At 37.8% G+C, this 15,413-nt stretch overlaps 1 protein-coding gene across 2 annotated transcripts in view; it reads right to left on the reverse strand.

The window, feature by feature from the left end:
- Positions 1 to 15,413, reverse strand: part of smap1 (small ArfGAP 1) — a 108,442-nt gene that overhangs the window by 68,075 nt on the left and 24,954 nt on the right. For both annotated transcript variants that reach the window (XM_084390804.1, XM_084390805.1), the window contains exons 2-4: positions 14,821 to 14,954; positions 13,425 to 13,510; positions 7,839 to 7,914 (exon numbers count right to left, since the gene is read on the reverse strand). In XM_084390804.1, the coding sequence (XP_084246930.1) occupies positions 7,839 to 7,914; positions 13,425 to 13,510; positions 14,821 to 14,954 (296 nt within the window). The remainder of the gene's footprint in view (positions 1 to 7,838; positions 7,915 to 13,424; positions 13,511 to 14,820; positions 14,955 to 15,413) is intronic.

Here is a 15,413-nt window from a genome sequence, read left to right on the forward strand (position 1 = left end):
ATATTTAGCGTATGCAGTTTTACTTCTCAAGTCAATTTACCTTGTTTTAAGGATGTTTAGATATTCTAACTGGAAAAATTCTGCATTTAAATTGGTTGCACAAATATACAAATCAGGAAGAGGATCCACGTATATTGATCTAGTTGCATAAGCCGTCACATTGATCTTCAAGGACACATTGTTGGTTAAAAATAGCCCAGACTTTTCCAGATGTTCCAGCAGACTCCATAAATGTAAGAAATGAGTCCATCTGCCGAATCTGCAGTCATTCTGTCAATCTGCACGGCCAAGACTGCCTCAAATCGATAGAATTAACTTACAAGTGTAGCCACTGCAAATAACTGCATCAATCAAACAAATGATGTTTGAAAAGTCTGCTCATATACGTTTACATATACGTATCAAAAGCTCAGCCAAGGTCAATAATATGGATTTCTATTTTCAGTTTCATTAAGAATTGTATTGTCTGGGGTAGAAAAGCATCGTTTGTAATATGACAAAATAGCCAAAGTGGTTCAATGACTGCTTGTATTCCAGAACTGCATGGCCTTGTATTTCTATTTTATTTTGAAAAGAACAAAGCGCAATTTGAACAGGGATATGACACCTTTAAAATCTCATTGATGCTGTTTAATTATGAAAGCAAAAATGACAAAAAGGCACAGCAGCTGTTATTCAACAAGGTGAGTGAGAACTGCAAGCCAGCAAGTGATGCCTTTTGACTAATAATTAAGTCATGTCTGACTCATCTTTAGCGTTATATCGATTGCAATAGCAGGTGTGAATTCCTAAAGTCTGAAAATACAGTTAGTCTCTAATTATGCACAAACTTCTTATGATTAATGTTGTGTGGAATACCAAAAGACTGTACTGGTTGAGAAACAAAACTTAATATGTGCTCTCAACTAGGGGTGTGCGATATGTATACTGTCTACGATAATATCGTGAATGTTGTTTTAACGATGTGTGACATTATCGAGTATGTCCCTCACTTTACAAAAACACACGCATACACTACGTGATGTAGTCTTAGTAGGTTAGCGTGCATGTGAATTAAATTGAATTTATTGATTACATCATTAAAAATTATGTCATCAAATGGTATTGTCATCAAATTTAAACTTATTGAAAAAAATATGATTTCTGTCACTGCGGCGAACTGACCACCACACAGAATATGAGGAATATCAAAAGCTTTGGGAGTCAGCTGTCCAAGGCAGTCCTAATCCTGTCAAGGTACCAACACACTAAACAAAATATTGCCAAATTATTGTTAGTGATAAAATCCCTGATAATATTGAGATATAATTTGTCAATATCTCACACCCCTACTCTCAACATGAATATTAATCCCTCTTTTTATGAACTTGCACTGTATGTATACAAACAATTTAACCTGCACAGCCACGTGCTCAAATATGTAGAAATACAGGTTTGAGTCATCTGCCAAAAACAAAAAACCTCTTTCACAGAAAATGTGAAGTCAAACCGCTTAATTAAAATAAATCACCCCCGTGTTCATGTTATCTTAAAGGACAAGTTCGGTATTTTACACTTAAAGCCCTGTTTACAGATCGTATCTGATGAAATAGAACGGTTAAGATTAAAATTTGGACACATGCTCCTGTCCCGAGAATTTTAGGTTTATTTCGCTTTCCCCCCCACCCCCACAATGGTTGTCTAGGTGCACTGGAACATTCCTTCCTAAAACACATTAAACTTTGGTTTACAAAGACGTGAAACTCACCGAGTGGTCAGGGGTGTTCACTGATATGCTCACTCAAAAATCGCTGAAAAAGATGCTTTCCAACAGGTTTTATCGTAGTTTTTGTCCAACTCCATTGAGTTGTATTGAAAGAGCTGTGTGAGGTACGGTATTACTCCGCCGCTTCTTCTTCTGCTTCTTCTGTGTATTCAATGAAATGCCAGTGGTTTGCTTGCAATTGGCAAAGGTGCATTATCGCCACCAACTGGGCTTATTCAAACTTATTCAAGCTCTCAACGGAAGAATCTACGGGTGTGAGACATTTGGAAAAATAGATCCACAGTTTTACAACTAATGGTAAAACACCTGTTGGAATGCATCTTTTTCAGCGATTTTTGAGTGAGCATACCAGTGAACACCCCTGACCACTCGGTGAGTTTCACGTCTTTGTAAACGAAAGTTTAATGTGTTTTAGGAAGGAATGTTCCAGTGCACCTAGACAACCATTGTGGGGGTGGGGGGGAAAGCGAAATAAACCTAAAATTCTCGGGACAGGAGCATGTGTCCAAATTTTAATCTTAACCGTTCTATTTCATCAGATACGATCTGTAAACAGGGCTTTAAGTGTAAAATACCGAACTTGTCCTTTAATACAAAGCGCTTTCAAGATCACCCGTTATAATATCTTCCAAGCATCAAGCTCTTGGCACACACTTTCTTTTTCTTGTCTTCTCCCTTTTCCCTCACTGTGCCCCCTTTCATTCACTCAGAGTAGTTTGTTTAGGGTAGTTGTTTCATTGACTCAGGGTAGTTGTTGGCAGATAGATGGCCCTGCCCCTTCACAGAGTCCCACAAAGCCTCTTTCTCTTGGGGGGAAAAAGAGAGAAGGGGGAGATATGGATGGGTCAGGGCCAATGTTCTTACTCCAATCACTACTAGACAGAGGGAGGAAAAAAAAGGAAGAGGGTGAAGTGGAAGAGTATTGATGGGAAGTCTGATTCTTTTCCGTGAACCGGTTCTTTCAGACAATTCGCTTCAATGTACTGGTTCAAAAAAAATAAAAAAATAAATTGCATCGGTTTATGCATGCTCGTACCAGCACCTAATTGGTTTTTCACTTCAAAAATAGCCAAAATAGTAATTGTGTAGCAATTTTTTTGTCATGTTTAAAGGGATAGTTCACCCAAAAATGAAAATTCTGTCATCATTTACTCACCCTCAAGTTGTTTCAAACCTGTAAGAATTTACAAAAACAGTTGATGGACCCCATTGCCTTCCATAGTAATTTTTTTTTTCCTACTATGGAAGTCAATGGGGTCCATCAACTGTTTGGCTACAGACATTTTTCTAAATATCTTCTTTTGTGTTCAGCAGAAAAAAGAAATTCTTACAGGTTTGAAACAACTTGAGGGTGAGTAAATGACGACAGAATTTTTGGGTGAACTATCCCTTTAAGCTCAACAGACAGCATTTGTGGCATATTGTTAATTACAAACATTTTAAACATTAGTCCGTTTTTTTAAAAGTTAAACAATGTGTTAACATGATCTTAGTGTTAAAATTGTTTACTGACCATGTCTGTGAAACATTACGTCAAATTTAACGACTTGCCATGACAATGTTACACCATAAACCTGAGAATTACTCTTTAAAAAAAAAAAAAAAAAAAACGGTTATTTAAACTACTTTACAGCTAAATTAATATATGTGTGTTAACACAAAAAATAATGCTTATTTAACATAAAAATGAAAAAAGTGTTTTAAGCTTCACATTAATGCCATAACAGCATTCTAGGTGCTTCACAATAACCTTATTTTACTTATTTATATGGTATTCATCATAATGCCACAAATGTTGTCGGTTGAGCTTAACTTGTATCAAACCCAAAATATTCCTTTGAGGCAAGTGACGTTGGCGAGGGAGTTTTCAGGAAAAGGAAGGGACAAGAAGACGGATGACTTTCCCTTTGTCCCAGTATGGAAGAAGTGCTGTCAGCAGCATGTGTCCACAGAGCCCAAGCTGAACAAGTAGGTCCATTACAGCTCGAGTTAGCACAGAACTGTCCGGACCGGTTCATTACCTGCTGATGGATGCCCCTCATAATCTGCTTTCATTGGGTTAGCATCACCACTATGCTCCACAGCAGCATGGGCCCATATTCATTAGAGAGCCATTAAATAACACCACACAATACTACTCCTCTTCTCCCCCAATCCCTTTAATACCAGCGTGCCCGTCTGGGGAAATAAGTCCAGAACGGGAAGCAGGAGGAGATGAAGAGAGGCGGTCAATAAGCAGAGACCGCAGTCAGCCTGGAGTGTGAAGGGAGAACCCATCTCCATCTAAATGCAGCCGAAGGCGTGAAGACTCCCATCCTCTCAAAGAAGTAACAGCATCGATGTGAGGTCCAAAGGTCTCCAGCTTTCTAGCTGGGGAGTAATAGAAGCAGTGAACAGCTAAATGCCCCATAATGCAGTGCAAACGGCCAAGCAGGCCAGGTCACTTGGGGCTGAATAAGGCTTAGATGACTGCAGTGAGAAAAGAGAGTGAAAAGTATGAGAATGGTCCAGTCGCTGTGCGCGGAAGGCTGAAGCTATTATTAGTTACGCTCTGATATCTCACTCACACATTCACGCTCACACAGACAGTTCTGTGGCGTAGGGAAACTGACAGTTTTCTAAAAAAAAAAAAATCAAGTTACATTTACCATAGCAGAGCTGAGCCTGTGATGTTCATATTCCTGTCATCTTTTATATATTCTGTTCTTGATATTAAAAATGGCCCACTGAGATTCTTCATTTTGCGCATTTTCCATGGCTTCGGAAACACTTTGATCAAAATAATGAAAAAAGCATGCAAAAAAAACCAAACATGTTTTGAAAACATCAAAACAAGGAAGAGCAGGACGCTTAATATCCTGGGACATTTATTTTCTGAGGTTCCGCTTCGCTGTTGGCTTCACACACACAATCATTTAAATGGTGCGAATCAGCAGGGAGGGAACATGACTTCAGCACGCTGACTGGAGATAAGGCTTTCAATAAGACACATTTATTCCCCATCTACTGCCACAGAAGAACACACAGAACTTTCATTACTGCCACGAGACAGGAAGACAAGGAGAAGGAAAGCGAGGGAAGGTCCGTTAGACTCTCTTGAGCTTGTTTTAGTAATTGAAGCAAGGAAAGGCTGCAATATTGCATTTCTCTCCGCCTGGGCTGGAAGCAAGCAACTATTGATTTCTCTTCTTTCTGTTTTTTTTTTTTTTTTTGGCCTAGCTGCTCATCAGATGCCTCCATCTCAGGTTCAGAGTCACATGATGAGAGTTAAAAGACATCACTGGGGCAAGCTGTTATCAAAGAGTGATGAAACCAAGCACCAGAGCTGAGACAAAAAATACCACTCGAATTAAAAAAAAATTACAGTAAATGACAATTATATTACATTGCTGCTCTTTTGACCTATTCTCTTAAAAAATCGTGAAAAAAGTATCATGCTTTCCACAACAATATTACATTTTACATTGATAATAATACGATTTCTGAAGGATCATGTGACACTGAAGAAAATTCAGCTTTGCCATCACAGGCAAACGTATATCACATTTTAAAATGAATCAACAGAGAAAATGTATTTTAAATTATAATAACATTTCACAGTATTCTTGTTTTACTGTATTTTTGATCAAAATAAATGCAGCCTTGATAAGCATGAGACTTCTTTCTCAAACATCACTAAACTTTAGAATAGTAACGTAAGTGATAAATCAACTAGTATAACATAACCGAACTTCTGACAGCATTAAAGGCTCAATTTATATGACATGGGAGATGTTAATATCTTCTATTGTGTTTTAAGAAAGTCTGTCATATGGGTTTGGAATGAAATAAAGGTGAGTAAATAATGACAGAATCTTAAGCTTTGTTAAATAGTGTTGCTTAAACGTTTACCTTCTAGCTTAGGCAGGGTAAACGGTGACAGGTAAATCACCTGCATGATTCGGAATGGTTTCAGTTACACCCTCTTGTCAAAGCCGGAACTTGTGCTTAATAAAGATCTTCTGCATTAGCGCATTAAAGGAGGTAACTAAATAAAAACGGCACAATCAGCAAATACTAACAGTAGGGCTACAATTCATTTTCGAATAAAACAGTCTCAACTGGTGGGATGGGACCCAGAAAATTGTAGTACTACATTTCAATTAACAAAAACAATTTAATAGTTTTAGTTAACATTAAAGGGATAGTTCACTCAAAAATGAAAATTCTGTCATCATTTACTCACCCTCAAGTTTTTTCAAACCTGTATGAATTTCTTTTTTCTGCTGAACACAAAAGAAGATATTTTGTAAAAAAAAAAAAAAGTTTATTTTTTTCCTACTATGGAAGTCAATGGGGTCCATCAACTGTTTGGTTACAGACATTTTTCAAAATATCTTCTTTTGTGTTCAGCAGAAAAAATAAATTCATACAGGTTTGAAACAACTTGAGGGTGAGTAAATGATGACAGAATTTTCATTTTTGGGTGAACTATCCCTTTAACAACACAAACCAAAACCAGTTTTTAAACATTAATACATTTTAAACACACAAAGAGCAAAGAAGTCTTTCATATCAAATAACAGTCCCTCACTTCACAAAACTGTTCTCTCAGCTTCTCATTCTCTTCTCTTCTTCACACACACACTCTCATCCAGACCCCCCTCCTCACACTAAGCAAAATGCCTTAAACTGATAACGAGTTGTTTTTAATCACTTATTTGCATTTAAAAGCCGTTGGCAGAGTAGGTGAACGAGGACAACCTGGAATCACAGTCTTTCTTTAGGCAGTGCCTCAACTTTACAGTGCGGCGGCGCACAACACGCCACTATTTTACATTTTAGTATTGAATTTTAATTAATCTAACTGTTTTTCTTTCATCTTTTCTCTGACACAGACTGATGCTGCTTGTACACGTCTGGTTTATGACTCCTCAATCAGCGGCTGCCCACCATCGCATTGACCTCTGCTGAAATCTGATTGGCTGTCTTGTTTCTGCAGGCAGGGGCTTTAATTGGCTGGCTCAGACAGGCCTGTCGGAGAGAGGCAGAGCTCTTCTTGGGTAAGTAGAAAGAGAACTGTAATTGGACAGGGCAGCCTTGCAGAGTTTGATCGAAAAGCTTTCACGCTGCAACCATGTTTCAGTCTCTCCTGATCCAAAGCAATCAGAAAAGGCCAAAAGGAGGCTGTTTGTTTAGATTGCTTAAGCTCCTCAAGCATTATCATGAGACTGAAGTCCTGCACAGCATGCTAAGGATGGTCAATTACTATTCTTTGTAGAGTTCTTAAAGATTTGGTCAACACAAACTAAGAACAGAGAGGATATCACAGACAGTAATTTAACATGAGTGAGAGCACTTTAATTGGCTGCCGGCTCCTGTCAATCAATTTCCAGCGCGAAAAACACAGCTGCAACCCACCAGGCTGTGTAATGTGAATTTTAGGCTTCAATGATCAGAACAACTGGCCACCAAAATCAGGCCTTCAGTACGTAAAATATACAGTAAACTATAGTGCTGGCTCACTATATACAATGTTACGATTCAATAAGCTGCAGTGCATCAGAATCGCAACTTTACTAAACGCATGAGAGCAACCAAATCTGCAAGATCAGTTTCAAAATTTGTCGCACAGATCGCTTCACTTCAGTCCGGTCCAGTACAATGCCTCGGAAAACTGCCACTATTTATTTGAACTGCTTCTTCAATCCTAAACTGAAGGAAGTGATATAAATTCACACATGGGTAAAGATTAAATAAATAAATACAAAATCGAGAAAATAAATACATAAAACAAAATTAAATAAATAAATAGCATGTTTAGACCTGCTTCTTTCTTTCTTAAACTATAGGAAGTGATATGAATTCACACATAAAAAAAAGAATAATAAGGAAAAAGAACACAATATATTAATATATGATTGCTTTGCCACAGACCTAGTGAAAAACAATTTTAAGGTGACGTAACTTTGCTGAGGATTTAAAAAATAATGGTCATGAACCTGAAGAAAAAACATTGCAGTGCAGCGTGCGCACACACACACACACACACAAGTTTGATAGCAACAGTGGATGGGTGCAAGTTGATACTCACAATGGCTCCATTGACAGCGTTTTTATCGTAGTACTTCTTCCTCTCGTACTTGTCCCTGATGAAGAACTCCACAGCTCTGAAAAATTGCTAAGGAAAATTCAAGCCTTATTATAACTAACACAAATCATTTTAAACATCACAGCATTTAAACGAGCCTGGTTTGCATTCACTCTGTAACCCGAGAGAAGGTCGTTACAAACATCAAGAAACATGATGTCAGCTAATGTTGAAGACCCCATGAAATGGTTTGGCTCACATTTTTCATCTGATTGATGTATACTGATATACTTCATCACACCTCATTTTCATACGTCCTCAAAGTAAACAAACATAGATTGAAAGCCACAAAACGTCCTTTTTGATGTGGTTTTTAAATCTCAGGTATGGCAAATGGCTAGAAAGCTTTAATTGGCATCTTGCTCAGCTACAATGTAACTCCTGCAGTAAAGCTGGCCCTCTCAGACTGGCTGTTATCTCTCCTCATCATTAAAGACACCAGAGCACCAACACCTCACCTGGACCACAAACTCAATACAACTATTTGAAAAAGAGAAACACTTCCTTTCACAGCAAACACACACACACACAGTTTGGGGCCAAACAGAAATCAAAACACACGCTCTCCGAATCTCACCCTTTGTTAACAGTGAGAATTTATACAGTGACAGGTAAATGCTAAGAGCACCGGTTCGTGCAGCTTTATTGGATTTACACTCTCATGAATCCCTTATCACAATACAATAATGCATCTGATGAAATATGGATCAGGGTGAAGAAGCAGGTGGCAGGAAGAGAAAGAATGCAAAAAAAAAACAATGAGTGACAAAAGCCTTGTAAAAACATTCAGTACAAAAGATCAGCGGTTCTCAACCCGGTGGTCCAGGAAGAATTTTAAGTGGTACACTGAGTGACCAAAAAAACAACAACATAATATTAATAATAATAATAATAATAAAAAAAGAGCTAAAATACACAAACTTTCAAAAGCTTGGAGCTGAAAAGTTTGTTCACCAAAGCTGCATTTAATTAATAAAACAGCGTTATTAGCATCATTTCGGCATCATTACTCCAGTGTTCACCTCAGTGTCACATGATCCTTCAAGGAATCATTCTAAAATGCAGATTTGGTGCTCAAGAAACATTTCTTACTATCATCAATGTTGAAAACAGTTGTGCTGATTAATATTTTTGTGAATTCAGTGATGTGTTTTTTTAGGATTCTGTGACGAAAGGTCAAAATAACAGTAACTTTTGTAATATAGTAAACGTCTTTACTGTCACTTCTGATCAATTTAATGCTTCCTTGAATAAAGTTAATTTCTTAAAAATTTCTGACCCCCAAATTTTTAACAGTACAGTAATTATAACTGCCAAAAGCACCAACACCGAATTAGCCATCTGATTAATCAACGCATAACATTTTTTGGTTATCAGAAAACAAAATTACGAGGAGGAATACATTCAATGTTTAAGATACAGCAATCCTCCATCCATCAAAACTTTACTAGCGAAACGCTGGTTTGCTTTATCCAGATGAGAAACGTAGTTTGTGTATCATCTGGCCATACAACGGTGGGATGTTTTGACATTCCGTTCAGTCTGTATTTCACACAGCGCGATGTGTGAGGGCTCGCACTCTTCAGAAACAATCACAGAGAGCTTGTGTTTTAAAAGCACACACAGTGGCATTAATAATTCACTGAAAACGCAACATGAGTATAGCATACAAATTATTTTAACGCGTTGAGCTTGAATTAATCGCATACATTGACAGCGCTAATATAAATATATTGCAGTACTGCTTTAATTAACATGCAGGCAGCTTGCTGTGCTGTAGCCGTTAGACAGTATTACCACATAAAACCATCTTGGAAAAGTTTCAAGCATCTTTACATAAATACCCTTTAAAACACCTCATTTTAAAACGAGTGGAGACACTTGCGTTCAGTTCCATTCTGTTACGCTCCATCTACAGTTTTTGAGTGAACATAGCATAACATGTTCCTGGAGATCTACCTTCCTGCAAAGTTCAACTCAAACCCTAATCAAACACACCTGAACCAGCTAATTAAAATCCTCAGGAACATTTAATTGCGCAGGGCTTCCTTAAAATGCAAGAGATGCTTTGTTGCATCACGCTGAGATAGAACATGATGCAAACGTTACAGAGAAACCGGGAGGAAAGATGATGCATAAAAAAAATAGTGCTGGCACAAATAGGAGAAAGAAAAACGAGTTATATGCAGTTAAACACACACAGAAAAATGAGAAAGAAACAAAGAATCCACAAGCACACCAAATGAAGGTATCTCTGCAACAAAAGAGAAAGAACTTCAAATTTCCTCTCTTTGCTAATCTGACGTTTATATTAACACAACCAACTTTTCCATTAGAAAGAGAAGCTGTGATAAGTGGGAAGTGAGAGAGGGTGAGAGAGAGAGTTAGATACACCCACACAGGAGCACAAAAGATCCGCATTTCCATCTGAAGAAACCACACCTGTGATAAAGCAAATTCCATCAAAGCCAGTTTGTGGAGGAAGCTCACCTCTGCTGTCCAGATTAATCCATTTTGACGGTTAAGAATATTGTACCTCATCGGTCAGCATACAAATGAAGCCATTTCCATAGCCACACCAAATGCAGGAGAGCTGATAACGGGCCACGGATGCCAGGGAAATTCAATTAGAGTTTCTGAAGGCGCCAATGAGGAGAATATGGAATTATCCTGGCCGCCACACACACCCAATTAGACTGATGGTGTGAAATAGGACGGAGGAGGATACCCGAGGCAAGAGAGATGAGGTGGAGGAATGAGAGACATGAAGAGACTTCCTATCGGGCCTCAGAGATGAGGAAGTTCCTGTTCAGTTCTGCTGTGTGTGAATGTGCTGAAAACAGCAGCTGTTTTCTCTGGATCTCTGGAGCCAGAGGTGTGAAGTCACACAGGCTTTGCCTGCCAAACTCACACATCCACCAATATTAGAACAGGAATTCCTAACTGTGTTTTATATATATATATATACATATACATATACATTTCATGATATGTGCATATACTTTGTGACAGACCTGATCTGGCAAATGAAATTTATAAATCAAAATGTATCACCCATTTATTCTGAAATTCCTCATAGAATTGTGCAATTATTAATACACTACTACTGTTTACAGGTTTGGAGTCGGTAAGTCTATGGATTTATTTGATCAAAAATACTGTAAAAACCATTTTGTGAAATATTCAAATGTAAAATAACTGTTTTCTGTTTTAATATATTTTAAAATGTAATTTATTCCTGTGATGGCAAAACTGATGTTTCAGCATCATTACTCCAGTCCTCAGTGTCACAAATGCTGATTTGGTGCTAAATAAACATTTCTTATTATCAATGAAGACAATTGTGCCTCTTAATATTTTGTTGAAACTGATCAATTGTTTTCAAGATTCTTTGATGAATAGAAAGTTCAAAAGAACAGCATTTATTTGAAATAGTAAAGATATTTATAATGTCATAAGATGTGTCTGTCCCGTTTGACCAATTTAATGCATCCTTGCTAAAAAAAAAAAAAAAAAACCTTAATGACACCCAAACTTTTTACAGGTAGATGTCCAAAAATCATGGTAATATGTGCAAACAATCAGTGCAGTTCCATGACAGTGATTTTTCTTACTGTATCAATTACATGCATTCTTATTCATATAAAAATTTTTAAATAATAAACGTTATCCTTTCCCTTTTTCCAAGTTTGAACAACCTGTAATGCAAAAGTTCATCACCTGGAACTAAATGTCTCAAAAAACATAATGGTATCCAATGTCTCAAAGACAAAAAAAGAAAAGAGCTCTTAAGCTAGAGAATATATTCATGGTGGAAAATATGTAGTATTTTTGGGAGCAGAAGACCAAGGCTATCTTTGGAAAGTCTGTTAAATTACTTAACTCAGATACATGAGTTTATTTCTTTCATATATATATATATATATATATATATATAGATCTCATTTATTGATGGTTTTCTTCCCTTTCCGTTAAAAATAAGAACTGCCTTCAAGCCACAATTATAGAAATGTTCAAAAATCACTGGCGTTTCCCTGAGTTTCCTAACCAAACACTGTGAGTAGTGTTAATTAGTAATATGATTAGTAATACTGGAAATGGCACACATCAATAGCATTAGGTGTTGTACCAACCACAACAACAATTTAAAATGTAACATCAATTCAACTGCAAGCTTAAGAACTGTGAGCAATATTTTGCCATATATATTTGTGGAAATACTACAAAAAAGTATTTGGCAATCAAACATTGAATATCTTCATTTATCAATGTGCAAGACATTCATGCAAAACAGTAAATTACACTGCTACATAGTACATACATATTCTAAAGCCTTCTCTGTTGCTTACAAGAGAAAAGTTGTTAATGCTGGCTACAGAATCTGATAGTTTGTTTGAATTTGGCAGTAGCAAGAAAAGAGTAGGACGCGACACCACAAACTCTGCATAAACTCACAAATAAACAGTTCTTTGCATATTACAAATCTGCAATTTGTTTTTTCTAGAGCCAAGAAAAGGGATTTTTCACTTTAATCATATCAATTCTCTCCAGATGATTAAGAAAGCATCTGTACCACACAACAACCTCGGATTAGAAACTTGATGCTGACTTTTACCAGCTGACTAGCAAAGGTAATTAGAGCATATTGCAACCAGAATTACACAAACAAACACTGATGTTAGACTGATGGGGCCCTATCTTGCACCCAGCGCAATTGACTTTGTACACCGACGCATGTATCATTCCTATTTTGCACCCGCGCACAGCGGACTTTTCCCTCCACAGACGCACGTCGGTAAATTAGGCGTGTTCCGGCGCAAACGTTCCCTGGTGCTATTTTGCAGGTTTAGAAAACAATTCCACCACTGACCAGGAAAAACCTAGTCTAAAGTCAGTGGCGCTGCGCATGTTATTCAAATGCTATTTTGAGGGCGCATGCTTGGCTATAATGTAGCGTGTGCACACCGCGCATACACTTTGATTCTCTCATCTACACAGAAGCAGCAGTTTTCATTTTTGCAAATCATACATTATTACAAGGAAAAATATTAAACACGAAATCATTGTTGTGTCCATGAAGATGTGAAAAAATAGGCATAAATCTAGCTTACACATTTACCCAAATTATCATACGCCTGTTTAACCGAAGCTAATTTGGGTGGGTTCCTCCCATCCCCATTGTCACTTCTCTGTGTTTTATGGCCCTGACGAGAACGTTGGTCTCCTCAGCTGTGAACCGCTCCTGCCGCGTGCGCTCGGCAAATCCGCCGTTATAATAGCAACCCGCCATGGAACATGCGCACCTGCTCTTAAAGGGAATGTGAGATGACGCTCTGATTGGTTTATTTCACGTTACGCCCAAACCACACCTATGAATAATGAAGCTACTTCGGACCAACCCATTTTAGATTTGCGTCGGGCGCAAGAGTCATTTATCCCGCCGGTATAATAGCAACAGCGCCCAAGATCCGCCCACAAAGTTACTTGCGTTTCAGATTGTTAAAATAGGGCCCATAGACTCAAGGATACTGGTCAGTTTGCGGCCGTCTGAAGTTTTCTGGGAGATGAGCTTCATACAGCTGTCTTGCCCTGGTGTTGCCCATGCTCTGCACACTCTAAACAGAGAAACAGAGACAACAAAGAAATAACAGGTGAAAATACATATAAACCAACCAAGTAGTTTTCTTCATGAAAAACATTGCAAATAATTTTTTAGTTCAGCTGAAAATTATTGAGAATTAATTCACAGACACATTTTTTCACAGTTTTGTCAACTCTATTAGAACACTAACAGAAGCGTCCTTGTCCATAAAAAGTACATCAACTCCAAAATACAACACACAACTCTATAAAATCAATAAATAAATTCAAGTTCAACTAATGAACAATCAGGTCTGCTATGCAAGTGTAAACTGTAAAACTGGTGCATCTTTGTACAACATTAAGACCCTTAGCATAATTTAAAATGCATAAATGATGACCAAAAAAAAAAAAAAAAAACCTATTCATTATACTGCTTGGATCCCTAAAAAGAGCTAAATTGATCTCTCTCTTTCAATGTCAAAGTACTGCAATGACCTCTGGATAAAGAGTGACCTCATTCATCCCTTGAGGCGGTGGAATTCGATTGGTTGATGTGCACAATCGCCGGGGCAACAGGAGTGACAGTGCAAAATATCTGTACCGTGATTCATGCTACAAATCCCAGTTCCTAATAACTTCCTAATAAAGCAAAATGGTAAAACACATGAACTTTCACCTGAAACAGGCTTAAAATAAAACTCTGGTTACCAACTCAGCCATCTGTGCGAGTTCATGGCCTTGATTTTTAATTAACCGTGTAATCCTGTACTCAACCACTGTTCGAACATATACAAATTACACGTATTTGCATTATCAGTTCGATGTCACGTACGTCTAAGTCTGTCAGAGACAAATTAATGAGAATGATGGATCAGAGTGAAGGAAGACTGTATGCTGAAAAACAGACAAGTAATTACCCATCAAGAATTAATTATCCATCCAGATGTCAATTAATATGCGAAGGGGAGATGCAAGACTCCCTTTTGGTTGCTTAAAATCTCATAAATCTTTCAAGTCACACTGCTCTTTACAGCACAACACACAGAGACCTCCAAATACAGTTACACACATATACCTGTGATTTGAATGTCATATACCTATATTTCACAATATTACTGTTTTTACTGTATTGATCAAATAAATGCAGCCTTGGTGAGCATAAGAAAAACATGGAAAATCTTACTGACCCCAAACTTTTGAATGGTAGTGTATGTGATCAATGAATGTAATGAAATTAATGAAAAGTTTGAGAGGTGGGTCATCAACAGGCCTGAAACATCTCGTTCAGCCCTACAAAGAAAGAAAAGACAACCAACACAGTGTTACACAAAAATACTCATACTTGTATCTGCTCGGGGGTCCATTGGTCCAAGTTGACTGATTTGACGCGTGATATATGCACTCCCAGATTCCGGTGTATTCCAGCACAGCGGATACAAATAAACACACCAAGATTCCAAGAGGCCCATCGAGGTCCTGCGGGGAGAGAGCGAAAAAAGACAGATTTTAGACCTGCAGGAAAGCACTTCCCATTATCTGAAACAGATAACACCATCATAACAGGCAGTGAAGAAACAGCAGTTTAAAATAAATCTTCTGAGTCATGGTGCCGCCTCAAGCTCCGCCACGTAATTCTGCCTCGCCACAGCATCGAATAAACGGCATTGTTTTGTGATGCTGAAAACCATATCTAAACAATGGAATTTTGCAGTTGTGATAATAAAATTCGATCCAAGCACCAGATGAATGCAGCAGGTAGCCCACCTGAATCGAAAGTCAATAGCCACGGGTACCGGAATAAAACGGTGAAACTACATTGTGAGACTCCTGATCTCATCAGCAACAGGAAAAAAAAAAAAGGAGAAGAAAAATGTGAATTGTGCTACAATACAGACTGTATGTGATTATCTTAAGCCCGGTGTGTAATATTCAGCT

The sequence above is a fragment of the Rutilus rutilus genome (assembly GCF_951802725.1).
Source record: "Rutilus rutilus genome assembly, chromosome: 20".
Classification (NCBI taxonomy): domain Eukaryota; kingdom Metazoa; phylum Chordata; class Actinopteri; order Cypriniformes; family Leuciscidae; genus Rutilus; species Rutilus rutilus.